This window comes from Triplophysa rosa, linkage group LG18 (assembly GCF_024868665.1).
Source record: "Triplophysa rosa linkage group LG18, Trosa_1v2, whole genome shotgun sequence".
Classification (NCBI taxonomy): domain Eukaryota; kingdom Metazoa; phylum Chordata; class Actinopteri; order Cypriniformes; family Nemacheilidae; genus Triplophysa; species Triplophysa rosa.
Genome location: NC_079907.1, coordinates 3,927,607 through 3,947,215, shown reverse-complemented (window position 1 = coordinate 3,947,215; position 19,609 = coordinate 3,927,607). Strand labels below are relative to the sequence as shown.

The following is a 19,609-nucleotide window of genomic DNA, read 5'->3' as shown; positions in this document are numbered from 1 at the left end:
GTGAGTTTTCAGATATAAAAATAACATTTTTCATTTCTTTTAAAATAATTTATTATAATTTTAATTTATTAAATTAATTTAATTTTTATTGTAAATTATTTTAATGACAATTAATTCATTAATTAAGCACAAAATGAACAGATTTTTGTAATACAAAATAGCTTGAAAAAGTAAATAATAAAAAAATATGCTGAAAATTGAGGAGAAAGAATGTGCTTAAAATAAAAAAGAACAATAACTAAATAACTTAGAATGAACAATGTTTTACATTTGTTTAATACTATACAAATAAAAACGACATAATACATAATACTTTTCTATTTAATTTAAAGAAACTGTAAATTTTCTCTACCCTCCAGCTGTCTCAGGCTAAAAACACCAGCCAGAGATTTCGGCCCCTGGACAGCACTTCTGATCCCCACATGCACATCAATGGACACCCCCCTGCCCCCCTTCTGCGTCCGCAACACAGAGCTCAACCTCAGCTTACAAAAGCTCGGCACAACATCCACCAAACAGGTCAGAATTCCAGTAATTAAATTTTTATCCAACTATGTTTCTATATCCATTTGATGTGTCGTTGACTTTTTTCTTTCAAACTCCACAGGGTCAACAGCAGATGTCACTTCCTCCAACCTGCCCTCCCACCTCATTAAGCGTGGACCCCAAACCAGACAACTTCAGCCTCTCCTGTACGTCACCACCGGGACGGGTGCCCAGCGCACCCGTAAACACTAATGGTATTCATGCTTTTCTCCGTAGACTGTTTCGCCCTGACTTCCGCACCCGCACAAATGATCCCCTTCGAAAATAAGACTGAGACCAAGTGGAATGTTTTATCGCATTGGAAGAACTGTACCACGGCATCAAGCTTTTTGACGTGGAAGAAAAAGCGCATGACCAGGGTTGTCATTTGCATTTGTTTCTGAGGTTTTGCTAAAATTCTTGTAGTTTTTCTCTGACAGGATGTGACTTGCAATGTCTGCTTATTTTTAAAACGTATTGGCTTGTACAAATGGCAAAAAACAATTGCCACGACTTTAGCAGCCTTGATCTATGTCAAAACTATATTCCCACAATGATATGCAAAAATGTTCCCTAACTACTGTAATTCGACAGGGGATAAAACCTGCCTCAAATGCCTTTTGGTTAAATATTTATATCAGGCCGTATGGTGACAAGAACGCTAAAACAATTGCTGAAAAGTCACTTTGGTCTACTGGAGTAAAATGGAGATGCTTGTTTATTTGAGTGACGAGTCACATATACCCGTCTCATTCCACAGGGAACAATATATATTTCTCAGCTGCCGGGGGCTGTGAATGTATTGCTCCCTCAGGCCTGGCACCAATGAATGTACTGTCACATTACTCATAAATGTCTGGCTTCTGTGAATGTGATACTGATGATGCACACTGCTCCATTACCGATGTCATTTTGTGTTTACTGTAATAATCAATGTTATTTTGCCTTTACTGTCATTCAGGTTTCGGTATAGCTTTCTTTTCAAAAATCCTTATGGGTTTGTGTTAGTTCTTAGTACCAGACGAGGTGGCATATATTACTTTTTTCATTCAAACTCCACAGGACCAACAGCAGATGTCACTTCCTCCAACCTGCCCTCCCACCTCATTAAGCGTGGACCAAGTCCAGACCCTCAATGCATTGTTTTTAAAAAGAAAAAAATGACTGCTGCCTTTACTTTAAAAAATGTTCTCAAAGTTTGTGTATTTTTTCTTATTAAACGTGCATAGACACTTTTCTACTCTTCATTTTATACCTTTTTTGTAACCAAAATAAATTTGATTGACAAATTGATCACTTTTAGTGTATGTATTATGTATCCTGATCAACATTATATGAAGCTATGACTGTTTTAAAAGTGCTATAGGCAGAAATTTGTACTTAAAAGTAATTGATTGGTGTTTTATACATTATCAAAAACAAAACCAGTTTAGTACTGAATAAATGTTTTCTTTATAAAAGCCTATGATCACTCAGACGTGATCTAAGGCTTCTGATCACAATAATATTGACAACATTACTGTACTGTCAGCTCTTGTAAGGTATAATATTTTCCTTTTTGACTTCCACTCAGTAGATATTAAGATTACATGTCAATATTGAGTCAGTGTTAATATTTTACAAAAAATGATACAGAATAGTCAAAATTTCAACTTTTTTATTTAAATTATAATGACTTTGAATAATAGTAACATTATTATTAACAATATTCAATTTCTTTTATGTCATTTTTCTCACTGCAAAACCTTACTATTTTAAACATTTACCCTTTTCAAATTAACAAGAATAAAACAGAATCATATGTGACTTTTCTCTTAAATAAAAAAAAATATGTGGAGAACTATTTTTATTTTAATAAAACATACGGTTGGATCTACTGTGCACCAGTGTAGGTCGCGCTTGGAAGGTGCAGGTGGAGTTCGACGGTTGTCGACCAATCAGCGCCACAATACAAGTTGCCGAGGCCTGTGATTGGTTCTCATAACGTTGACCAACCACAAGTCTCGGAACTTGTAGGGCGGAGCTGATTGGTTGGCTGCTTGCTCGATCCAGCTGATGGCAGGGGCGTGAGCAGTGTTGATATCTGACTGGTTTTTAATTGTTATTTATTTATTTATTTGGAATATTAGTGGTAAAAGACATTTGGGAGAAAAAAAGTGCATTTGGGAGAACGGAATGACATGTCTTAATGTATTTCATACGTAAGTACACGTCCTTTTCTGAGCTTTAGGAGTAGCTGTTAGCTCGTTAGCGTTAGCCGTTATTGTTGACACATCGATAGCTACGGAAAAACCTCGTTATTGCATCGACACTTTGTGTATTTGCCGTTAATAGTTAATCCCTAACACAGTAACAGCTATAGAATATATACCAGTACAAATGAAACGGCAAAAACGCAGTACAGCCGTTATTGACGTAAACCGCGCGAGCAAGACCAACCTGTCAGGGGCGCAATCATATTGGATATGCAACAATAATTTTGGAAACTGTGTTTTTTAGTTAATCGGCAACACGCTTCTCCATACATTATAAACTATGTTTGTGCGTTCTTATCTGTGCATACCTTTGCACTCACCTTTACTCTTAGTTCTTCTGTATGGCATGGTCACATGTTTGGTGTTTTGTTTTGTAGCCGTGTCTGATCCATGCGTCAGTCAGCTGAAGCATCCTGGAAGAATGCAGCCAGTAAGTAGAAGAGATGCTGGAGTTTGGCATCAGACGAGAAGCCTGCTCTACAAAAACCTGCTTATCAAATGGAGGACCAAACAACAAAGTCTTCAGGTGCTTTTTATGTTTCACTCACATGCATTCTTGCCTTTGTGGGTGCATTATTATCTGTTGCACTATTAAAGCGTTTTCTGGAAACAGTGACAAACTCACTCTGGAATTTAAGTGTTCTTCTTTTAATGTTTATTTAAACTGTAAATTTGATTTTATACATGTTAAGCTTTTTAGCCATGCAGTGGTGTAACTGGAAGATTGTTGGTTTGACATGTCAAGAGGACGCCACAATGGAATCAGCAAAAACATGGTGCATTATGTTTCAGTCTGTGTGTAACTGTTTGTATTGTAATAACTAGGAAAGTAGCAACGGTGGCACTATCAAAACATTACTCTCTCTCTTTCTAGTTCTGTGAGTTTGGGGTGAGATCTGTTTGGCCTACCAATGGAAGGCAGGGAAGCCTGTGTGAAATTGATCTTTAGTTTACAGTATCGGTTTGGTGACACCAGTGGCGCAGAAACAAAACCACTCACCTTTAAACGAAGCTGTAAAAGTACTCGGGAAGTTTCATAGTCTTTTAAATGGTAGGATGGTTGTTTGGGTTCTGTGGGTGTACGTTTTATGTGGACTCGGCTATGAGTCTTGATCAAGACACTTGTCCAAGTATGTCTATGAATCTCTGGATAAAAGTATCATCTAACTGACTTTAATAGATTTAAACACAATTTCCTGCTTCCTAAATCTAGAAGTATAGACCTAATTCTATTGTTTAGTAATTCTGCTTCCACTGGTGAAATTATATTCCAATGTCTTTGCAAACACATTTATGGCTCAGCAGTCTTTAAAACGTCTCCTACCCATCCTACAGCGTTCTCTCCATTCTTCTGCTCACGTGTCCATGTATATTTTATTTAAGGTAACTTTCTCTAATGTATATTTAATGCCTTTAAACCTCCTGCTTGTTTATTGAAGGGCCACATAAGAGTCATTTAGAATTAAAAGGCGGTTAATGATTGTGTTTTCTTCTGTTGGTAATATCTGCACTTGCCATCAATACACTGGCGTTTTTAAACAGACATTATAAAGGGAAGCTTGATCCATCATTAAAAGCTTTCAGAATGGACCGAAGTAAATTATGCACTAGTCATGCTTGGGCTCTTTGCCAAGCGGATTCACAGCTGTATTGATTTTCCTGGAGGTGGAAATATAGAAGCAAGTTGCGTTGCTGTGTGCTGAGATGTTGGGTGAAATGGTCTTTATCTTTGTAGTCAGTGTAGATGTTGAATTCAGATATTCTGATCCACTATTATTTTTTGCCAAGGATTGTTTGGCAGTAGAGAAAATGGTCGTTTTATTTTTGGGTCCCAAAATCTCCAGAATGTTATGTACTCTTGGGGATCTTTTTTATATTGCTATGTAAAAAATGAAACACTCATTGTGGTACGATAAACAACATCATCTAGGACCAAAAAAGTACACTCATGTCATGGTGGTCATGTGTTTACGATGTCCCTAAGGCATTAAGTCAAGGGTATGTAAAAACATTTGTTTTCTGTATAATGTTGTATTTCTTGCTGATGGAGATGGAACTGTTCCTTTTGTGTACAGGAACTGATCCTGCCCCTGCTTCTCTTGGGTCTTCTCATCCTCATCAGCACCCTCAACCCTCACGTCTCATACGGCAGCATCAGCACCAAGGAGCTGGAGTATGAACATGACCTGTCACTCAAAGGTCTCGGTTACACTCCCATCAACAATATCACCACTCACATCATGGAGGAGGTGATACGGGAACTGCGTGAGTCGCCTTAATTACAGATACAGTTTGTATCCAACAGTCTGTGAGCAGTCCGTAGGCGTCTTTACATGCCCTACCTTAAGTAAAGTAGGCTTTTAATGTATTTGAATAAGTCACAGTTTTTATTTTGATTCCTCAGGCTTGAACGAGCCTCATTTGGAAACATTTTCTACCGTGGAAGATTTGGAGAATGCCAGTCGCTATGAACCTGATGGCTATGTGGGAGTGGTCTTTTTGGATTCCATGTCGTACCGACTTCGATTTCCCTACAACCAACTTCCTCTTCCTAGCGATTTCACGGAGTCCATAAGTGAGTGTGGCACCCTGTTCAACTTCCTCTTTGATTCATTGGTGGCCATCTTAATGGAAAAATTATTCAGAAAAAGTAAAAAAGTGTTCTCTGATCTCCAGCAAGCTGTTATACAAACTATGTAAACTGCCGTGCTGGCAACTATTGGTACTCTGGATTCATACGTCTGCAGTCCCTCATTGATGCTGCCATCATACAGGTGATTTACATGAATAATTGAATTGCATTTAAGCAAGTTAATACTGTGTGGCTAGGTCTGCCTCAGGTGTGGGATGAATGTGACTTTGACCTTTGCAATCTACGCAAGCAATACAGTTAGCTATACACTGTGGTAGGAGATAAATCCTATAGGTTGTGCAAACCTTTAGCGTGAATTCTGTAGCGATTTCGCACAATCCATTGTGCTTTTTTGGAATCCAGAGATTTTATTTACAATAACTATGCTTTCAAAGTAAAAGCCCCTTTAAAACATGTCTGTTTTAAGTATTCTGCTGCAGTGTTAAATTGATCTTTTACAAAGTGGATATCAAGGCAGCTATGTTGTAAAACCCTTTCTCTTTCCTCTCCAGATGCAAACTAAGCGTCCGGTTTGGAACGAATTGAAAGTGCGAGCTGTGATGATGGGACATCCGGGTTCTGTAGAGGTCCAGAAGTTCCCTCATGCCCTCATCTCCATCTACCTGGTGCTGGCGTTTACACCCTTCGTCTCCTTCCTCATTGTAAATGTGGCCGCTGAAAAAGAGCAGCGACTTAAAGACACTATGGGCATGATGGGATTGTATGACTCTGCGTTCTGGTTAGTGCACAATTTAATGTAAAATTGTCCATTGCTGATGTTTAAAATATAAGTAATTAAGTATTTTTTTGTAAGAAAATTTTCATTTCTTTTTAATCTTTTAGAAAAATGTGTACCTTAAAACATAATAAAATATTTGCGTTTATTCTTTGTTTGCGTTTTTTTTTGTTCACCAGGCTTTCATGGGGTCTCCTCTATGCCGCGCTGGTGATGACAATGTCTATTCTCATGGCTGTTATAGGAACCTGCACCCCGCTCTTCTCCAACAGCAACTTCTTTGTCATTTTTCTCCTCATCTTTCTCTATGGAATATCCTCTGTAAGTCCTAGCAACCCTCTGGTCAAATCCTGCATTTCCAAGCATTAGAGGTTGCCAAGTCATTTAAATGATTTTGAGAGCATCCTCTGGTTTGGCTTGATGTCTTTATTCATTTCTGCATACAGTGAGGATTAGTCATGTAAGTGGTGGGCTAATTTGAATTCGCTGTTAAGTACGTTATTAGTTTTCAGCTTTTCGTTTTCCTGGCAGACGCCTGCGTATAGATTTCTTTAATGTCAGAGGGTTGTGACATAACGGTAAAATGTATGCAGAAATCCAAGTTGTTAAGATTTTTATGAATATGATTTAATTAAATGAAATGAAAATTGACGTAACAGATCTTGGTTGTATTCATCAGAAACTGATTGGATAGGGATCTGTCTTTGACAGTATGTTTTATGATGTCAGCCAAAACGAAAAGTTGTTTCCAAAGCGGAGCAAGTTCTTACCTTTTGATGAAAGATGATGATGTTTTCTTGTGTCTTCATCCTACAGATATTCTTCTCATTCATGTTGACGCCCCTGTTTAAGAAGCCCAAGTTTGCTAGTACGGTGGGCTCCATGCTGACGGTGGTGTTCGGCTGTCTGTCTCTCTTCACCGTTCTGATAAGAGACTTCCCCCAATCTGCAGTCTGGCTCCTCTGCCTTCTGTCTCCCAGTGCATTCTCCATCGGAATCGCTCAGGTAATGCACTCAGACCCGTGCAGGTTTCTGGGCGCAGAAAAAAGACATTGAAGTTTAATTAGGCATTATTTTGTGTTCTTGCACATGTGAAGGTGGTGTATTTGGAAGCTCAGGGTGATGGGGCAGTGTTCTCCTCTCTGCGCAGTGGTCCTCATCCACTTTATGTTCCTATGGTCATGCTGTTTCTAGACTCCATTCTCTACCTGCTGTTAGCCATTTACCTGGACCAGGTGCTACCAGGTAACCACTAGAGCAGGGATTCTCAACCTTTTTGATCCCAAGGCCCCCCACACTGTATTCAACAATATTCAAAGGCCCCCCTCCTGCTCACAAAATTTCTACCCAATAAAATATTTAAGAGCTTGATATTAACTTGAAAAGTGTTTATATTAATATAAAAATGGACAAATATGAAATATCTTAAAAATGTATTTCAATGCTCATTTTGTCTAATTTGAAATTATTAGTCATCCTGAGGTCCCCTTGGAAGTCTGCAGGTGTGCCCTTGTGGGCCACGGCCCCCCTGTTGAGAACCACTGCACTAGAGTCAAAACATTTTGAATAAACACAATTTAGCAAAGTTAAACAAAGTTTCGATGGTTTGATAACGCGACCATTTTACACGCATCACAATTTCTGCCCCCAGGTGAGTTTGGTACAAGGCGCTCCATGTTGTACTTCCTGCAGCCGTCCTATTGGTCAAAGCGGAGTAAGCGCTATGTGGCGGTGAGCTCCGTCTATGAAGGGGAGGTGAATGGAACCCCTGTGACTAACGAGTCAGTGGAGACGGTTTCCTCAGAGTTTAGAGGCAAAGAAGCCATCAGGTACATACTTCAATCGCAAAAATAATTCGATCCTGTTTCCTTAGAGATCATTTATATATTCAACGGGTAAAAAATCGTACAGCTTTTGAAGCAGTGTTTTGAATGCAGTTATTACTCTGGCACTCGATATTGCGTTGATCAGAACAATAAAGTGATTTAGGCAGTGGCTGGGGAAAAAAGAGAGGTTTTTAAAGCAGTTATGTGCTGAAATCATCCCAAACCAAGAGATTTGGGTCAATGCTGCATCGTCCTTCAGGAAAGAAGTGTTGTGCTGCCAAAACTGCAATTTAATATCCATAACGAGTCTTTCTGTCTTTATAATTCATTAGAATCTGCAATATCCGTAAAATCTACAAAGATAAAGACAGCACGGTGGAGGCTCTGAGAGGTGAGATGTTCTCATTTGTTTTCATATAATGTGCAGTGTGCATCCCTCTCCTCAGGATTTATGCGTTCATAGAGCTAGACTGTTTTTCTGTATAGTGGAGAAAAAGAGCTTGAAGTAAAAACAAGGGTGCGTTTGTGTTGTCAGTCAAAAAGGACATTCCCAATCCAGTGCAATGTATTTTCTTACACAGGATCACAAAGATGTATAAAGAAAGTACATTTGGTTGTTTGGATTCAGTGTTAACCTTATGGCCAAATTACACAATCCCATAATGCACTTGCCTGGTCCTTACAAGCTAGTTTTATAAAGGTCTTGATCTGATGTGTAGGTGACTTCTTTTTCCTTCATGTGATCTCAAGGTTTGACCTTTGACATCTATGAGGGTCAGATCACAGCCCTGCTAGGTCACAGCGGAGCAGGAAAATCCACCCTCATGAACATTCTTTGTGGAATCTGCCCACCAACAGAAGGTCAGACATGTAAAAGCTTTAATGCTCGTTGTATGTTTCACCAAATAAATATATATTTTGATTAAGTTCAGTAGGGATATCCCTGAACTACTCTGCTCTCTTTCCTATATGACTGTGTACTGTGTTTCACGGCCAGGCACGGCCACCATCTATGGCTCCCCTGTGGCGGAGATCGCGGAGGGAGCCGAGATGAAACAGCTGGTTGGTATATGCCCCCAGTTCAACATCATCTTTGATGTGCTCACCGTAGTGGAACACCTGAGGATATTTGCTGCCATCAAAGGCATCCTGCCCTCTGATATCGACGGTGAGGTACGTAACTCATGGTGGATCTGAAAACCACTGCAAGAGCATATTTGACCCTAATGCATCAAGATACTTATTTAATTGCATCTATTATATTTCGCATTGACCACCCATGACATGGTTCCAAGTAATTCTCAAGATCAATGTAAAAATCATCTTAAGTTTAATGCAACAGCGTCAGGAGTGTTGATGATGTCATTTAGACATGGCAGATGCTGTACACTTTTGCTTTTAGTTTCTGTATCAACTTCTTTGATTGATCTCTCTTCAGAATTATGACTAGTGTAGTTCTTCACTGAGAATTTGGCAATTCATCTAATTACAATTCAACATAGCGTGGCTTATCTGCGGAAAGCATAACTGCTCTTGAAAGGCTTATACTTTATAATTTCTATAAATAAAAAAAAGAATTTTAACCTCCCAAATGGTTATTATCTTTTTACTAAGGTAATGCAGGTTCTAAAGGATCTAGATTTGGAAAAGATTATGGACGCCCAGGCGAAGAACCTCAGTGGAGGCCAGAAAAGGAAGCTGTCAGTGGGCATCGCAATTCTTGGAGACCCAAAGGTAAATGTCTTTCCATTTTTACCTCTGCTTTTGACAGCATCGTTCATGTGCTTATTTGTCATCCTTCATTTGCTTTTTTGGCTGAATCAGATACTTCTTCTGGATGAGCCTACAGCTGGTATGGACCCAGTGTCACGTCACCAGGTTTGGTCCTTACTGAAGAGCCGTAGAGAAGGCAGGGTTACTGTTCTCAGCACGCATTACATGGACGAGGCTGATATACTCGCAGGTAGTACTTTTTTACATCCCCTTCATTTTCATTAGTCGCCTGTGTGTCAGTCTTAAACACCTCTTGTTTTCTATCCCATAGATCGTAAAGCCATCATTTCTCAAGGGCAGTTGAAATGTGTTGGCTCCTCTTTGTACCTGAAGACCAAGTGTGGGGTTGGCTATCATCTTAGGTCAGTTCTACATTCAGAACAATGCTTTTTTTACTTTGAAAGGACCATATGTTATTCCAGTTTCATGTTGTATTTGCTATTTTCTAGATTTCGGTGTCCAGCACTGCTTATTAAAAACCGCTTCGGTTCATAATTGTGGGCGTGGAGCCATATGTTTTTAATGTTAAAGTTCTTCCTTGGTAGATTTTTTCCCCCATGATGTGTCCCTTTTGAGACTACGTCTATTTATATCTGGTTCTGTATGTCTATTTTTATGTGGCTTCTGGCTGTAGCTCTAATTAAAACTGTGGTCCTGAACCTCCCGCAGGATGTCGGTTACTGAGGGCTGTGGGGTGGAGAACATCACATCACTGGTCAAGCGGCATGTTCCCAAGGCTCAGTTGTCACGGCAGCAGGAGGCTGAGCTCACGTTCACGTTGCCTTTCGAGAGCATGGAAACTTTCCCAGGTCTCGCTTCAACTGGCCTTCATGTCACCATCTGCCACACTCCCGCTGCCATATGTCCCGGAGAGCAACAGATCGTGTCATGCTCTTTTGTTTTATGGATGCTATTTTATTTGTTTATAATTGCTGTATAGATTTATATACAGTATGTAGTCGTGGTATATGAAGTCTCTGTTATTGGCTGGCTTCAGGAGATGGTAAAGTTCAGGGTTTCTTCAGTCATGAAAGACCAGGAAGAAGTATCTAGGAACTTAACATTTTTAAAAGCTGTTGTATAAGAAAGGAAATCTTAGTCATGGAAATTTCTATATGCATTCGGGTCTTAAAAATCCATTCCCAATAATAAACTGGTGTTACAGCAGTTAACTTCTGTGTTTAGAAAACCCATCTAACTTATCTCATTCTGCCCTCCAGGGCTTTTTGCTGAGCTGGACTGTCGCCCCGACCTGGGTGTGATTAACTATGGCGTCTCCATGACAACATTAGAGGATGTATTTTTGCGTCTGGAAGCAGAAGCAGAGGTGGATCAGGCTGGTAAGAAGAGCACCTACTCGAACCTGCTTATCTAAGATCATGTGCTGTGCTAAGATGAAAATATGGTTCTCAATGAACCAGCATAATGTTTTTTTTTATAATATTTCATTTAATTTTGTTATATCTGGTTACGAGACAGCGCAACAAAACTTTTACTTGCCTTCCAGATGTCTAATGCAGACTCTGTCTGTTCTTTCTCATTGGTAGACTACAGTGTGTTTAACCAGGAGAATGTGGATGAAGAGGGAGATGCCTCCACTCTGGATGATACAGATCAAAGGCTGCTCACCTTCTCTGACAGCAGGCAGGACGCAGTAACCGGCCGTGCCCTCTGGAGGCAGCAGTTCAGCACAGTGGCTTGGCTTCACATGCTCAGCCTGCACAGAGAGAGGAAACCCATCGTATACAAGTAAACACACTTTGACAAGTGATTTTTTTTTATTACACGCACGTGTGAGAGGTGTCAACACCCATTTACTCATGGCTTTTGAAATGTTTTTTTCTTCTTTTCCAGTGTTACACTATTCCTGGCCTTCTTGTCTGCAATGCTGATTCTGTCTGTGGCCACCGGAAACATTCAGATTCACTCTCCCGAAAGACTGTTTTCACCCATATACCTACTGCACCGCAATGAGGCTCCCCGCAAATACGCCACCAGCCTGCTCGTGCAGAACTCCACCGGTCAGTAACAGAAGTCTTGAATTAGGAAATGTTTTCAAAGCTGCTTTGAGGACATAATCAGGGTTTTTCCTGGCTCAAAAGGAGGCGAAAGTGGTGCCATCCTGATCTTGTGCACACGTGTAGGCCTACCGTACCTTTAAGTGGCATAAACAAGCACTTTAAAAACAACTTATCAAGAGCTCTAAAAGAGGTCAATTAAGTTAAATAAAACATTTTTTAGAAAATATTTAATTAATTCAATCAAACAGTAAATTGGTTTAAAATCAAATTTAAGCTTTTATCATTTTTAGCCTGCAAGAGCCAACTGAATTTATCAGTCTTCCTAAATGAGCAAAGCTCATTCACATCCCCAAGTGGCGTAATGCCGCAACTGCAGTTACAAATCACAGTCCCATTGAGTGAAAGACAGACACCCAACATAATTTTGATGAGAGTCGGAGGCGGCATGGAGCCTCCAATTTTTATATGCGGGAAAAACCCTGATAATTATAATTGAGGAAATTTGAATATGGTTCATCTGAAATGTGTGTGTTGTGGTAGATTCTGACATTTCAGGGTTCATCCGTAATGTGGAGTCCCAGGACATTAAAGTCGAAATGATGAGTAAACCAGATTACATGTCTTCTGCACCTGTGAGTGCTGCCATCAATGTGACGGGATCCAGTAAGGTGAGAAACCTTAGCGTTTTTCGATGAATCCGATGGATCATTGCGGAATGTTGACTTACTTTCTCTTTGTACGCCGAACAGGATTTTACATACATTTTAGCATTCAACAGCACCACAGTGCACTCTCTGCCCATGGCTGTCAATGTTCTCAGTAACGCCCTCCTGAAGGCCTTTAACGGCACTGGACACATCAGAACATGGAGCAAACCTTTTGACTATGTAAGCAAACTACATTAACAAACGAGTCGTGACTTCAGAATATTTCTGTTTTGCATTGAACATGTTTGCTACTATATTCATCTGGATTTTAGCAAATCCCAGACAAGACTTCCTACGCTCTGGTTTACATTGAGGCAGGCATTCTGGGAATGCTGGCTGCTGGAATGCCTGCCTACTTTGCCATGGACCACACAAGAGACAGAGAGGTACGGCATGCCTGCAAAAAACCAAATGAAATGCCGTTTCACTTTTATTATACGCGGAGGTTTCGCTTGTTTGTTTTTATCTGATACATTTCCATGTTTATTAATATAACTGATGTGTCTTTGCTGTGCATCAGTTGAAGTGTCGCTCCACCCTGAGGATCTCTGGTCTCCTTCCGTCCGCGTACTGGTGCGGGCAGGCAGCCATTGACGTTCCCTTCTATTATCTCATCTTAACCTGTATGACCTCCACTCTGTTTGCCTTCCATTCCACAAACCTGCTGACCTCCCATAACGTCATGTCCGTGGTAAGAAAATCCTTTATCCTGAGCTCACGGATATGAACACTTAAAGATTGATTGACGCGCCGCCACTCATTATGTTTGTCCGATTGTAGGCTCTGTGTCTGATCGGCTTCTCTCCAGCCATGGTTCTCTTCACGTACTGCGTGTCCTTCATGTTTGTCAGAGTCCAGAGCAACAGGGACTTCTTCTCAGTGGTCTCCATGATGGTGAGCCCTCGAGAAACTCTCCAGCAAACTTCCAACCTGCAGTCATTAATAAAAACAGACCTTAAAAGTAAGTGTTTTTATAGAAGCGTATCAAAACATTTTGTGTATTTTTCTTTCTTCCACAGTTGTGTGTAGTTTCTGCATCCGTAGTCCAGTTGGCTCTTGTGAACGAAAGCACAGGCTTGGCTCGTGTTCTGCACAACGCGTTGTGTTTCCTCAGTCCGCTTCACCCTCTTATGGGCTGCCTTAACTGCATTACCACGGTAACACTTTACGTTTAGTGTATAAAAGTATATGAGCATGCATAGTATGCCATTTGAAGTGGAAATACCAACTAGTTAAAGTCTGGTTTGCTCATTTCAGGCCACCTTTCTTCCGTCTACGCATGAGGTGGATTTCTTGTGGAAGAACCTCTTCATCTCTGTTATCTCTGTGAGTTGAATATCTCATCGTCTTTCAAAGTCTGTTAGGATGTGTTCTTATACGCTGAATGTTTGTGGTGGTCTCTGTAGCCGTACATTCAGTGTATCCTGCTGCTCTTCATTCTAAGATGGTTGGAGATCAAATACGGAGGGAAGATCATGATGAACGACCAACTCTGCAGGTCTGAATCCAAACCATAAATCATGCATCTATTAAGTCATTTTGACAGACTAAGATTTTAATTGTTTTGGTACGCAGGCTTTGTTCTTTCTAATAAAGTCCGTTACTCTTGATAACAACAGCAATAATAATATTTCTTCCCTTTTTTAACTTCTTGTGTCATCTTTGTTATACTGTAGATGATGCCTCTGTTACCTATGAAAATGTAATATTAGGACGCCATGATGTGTCAATGTGATATGATCAGCATCTCTCACAAAAAAGCTCAGTCTCTTTTTCCTCGGTCTCCAAAAGGATTTCCTCCAAATCCAAAGATAAATTTCAGAGGAACCCAGAGGAAAACTTAAGCGAGGATGAGGACGTGCAGATGGAGAAAGCCAGAGTGAAGGAGGCGTTGACCTGTCAGTGCTGCGAGGAAGTGTGTTACTACTTTTTGTCTCTCTCTCCCTCTGTCTTATGTCCCTTTATTCTCTTATAAAGTATTAAAAACAAATAACCTCACAGAAACCAGTGGTGGTGGTGAGTAACCTGAGGAAACGATACAAATGCAGGAGAGAAGGTTTCTCGCTCAGCAAGAGAAGAAATGTGGCCACGAAGAACGTCTCCTTTTGTGTCCGCAAAGGTAAAATCCACCTCGGATTAGCTGGTAATGATTATGTCAGAGAGGGCAAGCGTTAAAAACATTTGCTCCAATCGCAGGTGAGGTATTGGGTCTGCTGGGTCCCAACGGAGCAGGCAAAAGCACAATCATACACATGCTTTCTGGAGACACAGAACCCACTGCTGGACAGGTTTGTGTGCAGTGTTTCTTATGTTATAATACTGAGTAATATGGTGTTCTGACTGTGTTCTCCAAAACCATTTTTAAAATCTTGTATTTTCAGATTCTGATGGGGGATTACGGCACAGAGTTTAAGCCATCAGAAAACCCCCTGGAGCATGTGGGGTACTGTCCTCAAGTAAACCCCCTGTGGCCAAGAATCACCCTTCAGGAGCACCTGGAGGTCTACGCTGCCATGAAGGGCCTACATCAGCGTGACATCCCGAACATCATTAAGCGGTACCAGATCTGTTTTAAAGACACTGCTTTTTCCTGTTCTGACACTGTTCGTGAAGGTGTAGAAATTGGTGTCCCAACACTTGGTCAACCCCATTTTCTCAATTTGACACCTTTTATAGTATACATTCATTAAGCTCAACCAATCAATTATTGAAGTAAGTTTTAAAATAGATGGTGTCAAAATATGAATCCTATGTCTTTACCATAAATAGCTTATTATGACAAATATTTTAGTTAAAGTCTCACCACTGGTAGTGGTATATTACACGATATGCTTAATTCTTTTTTTTCTAGAGAACAAAAATATTCTGTCGCTTTGGATAAAAGCGTCTCCTGTATGACTAAATGGTTTAACGATGCAAAATGTAGTTTTGTGGCTGCAAATATTCTCAGTTCACCAGCCATTGGCATTGTAGAGTTCATTAGCATTGTTGTTTACATTGCCTATGTTTCGACTCTTCTCAGTGTGGTGAACGCTCTGGAGCTGAAGGATCATCTTTATAAACAGGCCAAAAACCTGTCTGCTGGGATAAAGAGGAAAGTAAGTCAAAAAAACGTATCAAGTGTTGATGAGAATAAACAGACTCTACCATATGCGTTTTTCTCCTTTTCTAGTTGTGCTTTGCACTAAGCATGCTGGGAAATCCTCAGATAGTTCTGTTGGATGAGCCATCCACTGGGATGGACCCCAAATCAAAGCAGCGCATGTGGTAATTACAGTTTTAGTTTTTGTGTTGCAGTTAAATGTTGATACATAGACATGCAGATATATTTTCACTGTTTTTAAGCTCTAGTATTATAAGGGATGCTACTGAATTTCTTGGTTTTTATTCTGACAGGAGGGCGATCCGTGCTGCCTTTAAAAACAAACAACGAGGAGCACTTTTGACCACCCACTACATGGAGGAGGCAGAGGCTGTGTGTGACCGTGTGGCTATCATGGTTTCCGGTCAGCTACGGTAAGAAATGAAGGGTGTGAATGAGATCGAAACAACATTAAAAATGAAAAAGCACAAATGGCTAGTCTTTGCTTTAATTCATTTTAGACCAAAATAGGGGATGTTAAAATGTTGTGTTCACCCCCTGCAGGTGTATTGGTTCCATTCAGCACCTGAAGGCAAAGTTTGGGAGAGGATACAGCCTTGAAATTAATCTCAGGGAGGAGCTTACGGGTCTCCATCAAGTAGGGCTGTTGCATGAAGAGATAATGAAGATATTTCCACACGCTGTCCGACAAGACAGGTGAGATATGGGTTTGAGTGGCCTAGATATCAACCTGAATTATTGAGAGAAACAATATGTTCAATATGTCTTCGATCTTTGCAGTTTTGCAACTTTGATGGTGTATAAGATTCCAACGGAAGATGTGACGTCACTAGCCAAGTCTTTTGCCCAGCTAGAGAGTGGTATGATGTAAATGGTGTATTACAGGTTCTAAGAGTACTTTCTGCTTCTTGGAAGTGTTGTTAATCACTAAACATGTTTACTTCACAGCTAAACAAACCTATAACTTTGAAGAGTACAACTTCTCCCAGTCAACTCTGGAACAAGTAGGTGACATTTAATTGGAAAACTGTTCAATTTGATATTAATTTGCTCACTCTTAGGCCATCCAAGATGAGGCTGACATCGTTTCTAATAGCTAACAGTTACCATGGTCCTTTGTGATTCAAAAATCGCGTCCACAGCTGCGATCATTTTGAGAGTCAAAAAAGCAGATGGGTCATTCTCACGAAACCACTACCACGTCATGGCAGTAAAGATTTTAATTATAAAATATTTGGTGACGCATAAAAAATGACCATAATCAACATAATTGTGTTCTCTACCTTGCACAAAGCATAATTCTAATTAAGGAATGCATTATGTATGTATTTTATTATTTTTTTCTGCTGAAATTCTTATTACCGTAACACGTCCCGATTTATGCTTTATATGTTGTAATTTAAACAGAGTAAAACTAAAACGTTCTGAAAAAAATCAATTGCGTGTTCTACTGGATTTTCTCAAAATACAAATAATGACAAAACAATCACTGACAGAATATTCATGTATAATAAAAATGAAGAAACCGTGGAAAAAAGAAGGATCCATGACTGATATTCTCACCCTCTGTTCACACACAATAATATTAACATTAGTTTTGATTTTATGTGAAGAAACACATCTGACAGTACCTTTCAAATGGCTTTTAACAGTTAACAGATTACTTTACTTTTCTAGTTAAAACCTTAATATTCTCTTTTTTCATTCTCATTATGATACAGGTAGTTTTCTGCATTTAAAAAGAATGTTACGTGTGCTTAACAAAAACTTGCTGAGGCATCATGGCTTCGATTTTTCAGCAAAACTTGCTATGGGTTTGACTGTTTTAAACGGTTTTGGTAATGAGAATATTTTTAAGGCCGTTTTTGTCAAATGAGTTGTGTTTAAATGTCACTAAAAGTTTTTAAATGAATGCTTTTAAACATGTCATACCTTGTTTTTAATGAATAAAAAGAACATTTGTTGATATAAGTGTGTTTAAGAAAATCATGTCTGACATCTTGAAACCAAGATTTAATGAGAATCGCCCAAAAACGGACAACACAGTTCCTGACGGTATGTTTTAAGATCAAATGTATTCATCTGTGCGAGAAACTGAACTTTATTTACAACATTATAACCGGTTATCCACAGCATTAGGCAATCAGTCTGTGCATGCATTCTTAAATGTGTTTTTGCCCTTGAGGGAATGGATGGCACAAAAATAGGTCATGTCATATAAAAAGAGAAAGTAACACTGATTTTTAAGATATGTATTCAAGATACATATCATGCTCATTCATTGTTTATCTCCATCATTGTTAGTGTGGCGATAAGGTACTTATCTCACGTCTTCCTGTAAATCGCGTGTAAGTGTATGTACATGTTTTGCAGGTTTTCATGGAGTTCGCTAAAGAGCAAGAGAATGAGGATGAGGAGGTCGGCTCTCTTAGCACTACCTTTCAATGGCAAAGATTGAGACTGGACGGTTCCGTGTCCATCAACCACACAGACAGCATAGTACACCAGCTATGAGCCAGTTCCTGAAACTCTGCTCTCTTCTGTCTCTCTCTCTGTCTGTATGTGACATCTTTTGCCTTAAGAGACTCACGCTGGTGAGACTCGCTGCAAACTGGACCTTGGTGACTCCAATGGCCACTATTACACATACAGAACATAGTTTGGGCCATGATACCTGTGTTGGGTACTGCCACGTTCTCGGATGGAGTCTTATACATGGCTCGCGTGTCCGCTGTTAGGACAAAGTGACTTTTATGAAGGGATTTCATATTTTATTTCTCTCTCTGCAGGTGAGAGCATTTTAATGCATACCGTCTATTCACAAGCCTCACAAGAGGTTCACCCGACATAAACTCACCGTCCTCCACATACACAACTGGAAAATGTAATTGCATGGAGCAGGTTCCACATTATCGAAACGGTACCAAAGTCTCACATCAACGCCTAAATGATGCTTTTGGTGTCTGTAGCATGGGTATAAACTTGAGTCTGTGTTCCAGCTATATAATGGATAAATGTTAATATATACATAACATACTGATTTCTATCTGATGTGTAAGAAACAAGATGAAGAAACTCATGACACCTGTTCAGCTTTTTAATGCCAGTGCACAACAGATTTACCAGCATGCAGGGGTGGCTCTTGTTCTTTATTATCCTATTTTGGGCAAAGCGGCCCTGCAGGTGCATGAAAGCCTTTTCGTCTTTGCTGCACCCAGGAGATCTCAATGACTCCTTTCTCGACCACCAGCACACGATTCAGGCTTTTACACAGAGCTCTCCAAAGAAACACAGGGCTAAGAGCTCACAGCGATTCTTTCAGTGGGTATAAAATCATGATGGTAGCATGACACTGGTGAAGAGCTTCTCTCCGTTACTAACTGTTTATTTTTGTCTCGTTGTCAGGTGGCCTTCCTTTAGATGCTGTTTAATGTTGTCAATTAGTAACTGAGGAATGTAGTTTCCACATTCTGCACTGACCCATGTAGCACTCCAGTTAGTCACGTATTGCTGAATGAAGTTTTTGTTTTTAAAAGAGAAACAATAAAAGCAGATACTGTAAAGTGTGTTGGACATTGAGCGTTGAATGTCGTACTGCTGGAGAAGTTCACTTGTGTTTTTTTAAATAGGCATGTAGCACACTGTAAATCTTTTGAAAGCTTTTAGAGATAAGCTGAAATGAAACACTAGCGTTTATAATGGGCTCTTTCCCTTTCTTTAAATACATGCATCTTTTATGTTCAATATAAAATGGCAAGCAACATTTTTTTTGCCGGACTAATAATAAAACTTTAATATAGTTAAAAATGATTATAGTTTTTAATATCTCTTTTGTTGGGGTAAAATATGAGATTGCACAAATGTATAAAATAATATACATAGGTAATGTTTAACCTTAATAAAAAATATTACAAATGAATATTAAAACAGTAAAATGCCTTGTATTGCAAATTAATATACATTTGGGACTTCTAAATGTTGGGTTTCTGATCAACACTCGATTTTAATTGGTCAAGGACAGAATTAAGTTT

General features: G+C 39.6%; 2 protein-coding genes across 3 annotated transcripts in view; both read left to right on the top strand.

Moving 5' to 3' along the window:
* Nucleotides 1–1,805, top strand: part of kif19 (kinesin family member 19) — a 34,035-nt gene extending 32,230 nt beyond the window's left edge. Inside the window, exons 19-20 of the mRNA XM_057359298.1 lie at nt 360–519; nt 608–1,805. Coding sequence (XP_057215281.1) covers nt 360–519; nt 608–738 — 291 coding nt within the window. The 3' untranslated portion in view covers nt 739–1,805. The remainder of the gene's footprint in view (nt 1–359; nt 520–607) is intronic.
* A 748-nt stretch (nt 1,806–2,553) lies between these two features.
* On the top strand, nt 2,554–19,141 carry abca5 (ATP-binding cassette, sub-family A (ABC1), member 5). 2 transcript variants are annotated; one of them, XR_008964795.1, is made up of 39 exons: nt 2,554–2,726; nt 3,158–3,306; nt 4,856–5,045; nt 5,185–5,355; nt 5,457–5,554; nt 5,925–6,151; nt 6,328–6,469; nt 6,965–7,153; nt 7,246–7,393; nt 7,800–7,977; nt 8,307–8,365; nt 8,725–8,835; nt 8,972–9,147; nt 9,589–9,708; nt 9,799–9,937; nt 10,019–10,109; nt 10,417–10,556; nt 10,968–11,087; nt 11,295–11,496; nt 11,602–11,768; nt 12,309–12,436; nt 12,518–12,655; nt 12,748–12,861; nt 12,996–13,166; nt 13,256–13,369; nt 13,495–13,632; nt 13,733–13,801; nt 13,882–13,973; nt 14,267–14,390; nt 14,477–14,594; nt 14,672–14,763; nt 14,857–15,032; nt 15,498–15,573; nt 15,648–15,742; nt 15,872–15,991; nt 16,122–16,274; nt 16,359–16,445; nt 16,527–16,582; nt 17,952–17,995. XR_008964795.1 is itself a non-coding variant. In XM_057358656.1 (39 exons), exons 1-39 carry the CDS (start codon nt 2,714–2,716, stop codon nt 18,090–18,092), a joined length of 5,025 nt encoding a protein of 1,674 aa, XP_057214639.1. In that variant the 5' UTR covers nt 2,554–2,713; the 3' UTR covers nt 18,093–19,141. The 2 variants fall into 2 exon arrangements, 1 of the variants encoding a protein (XP_057214639.1); XM_057358656.1 differs by having other exon boundaries at nt 16,359–16,438; nt 17,952–19,141.
* Nucleotides 19,142–19,609: the final 468 nt, after the last annotated feature.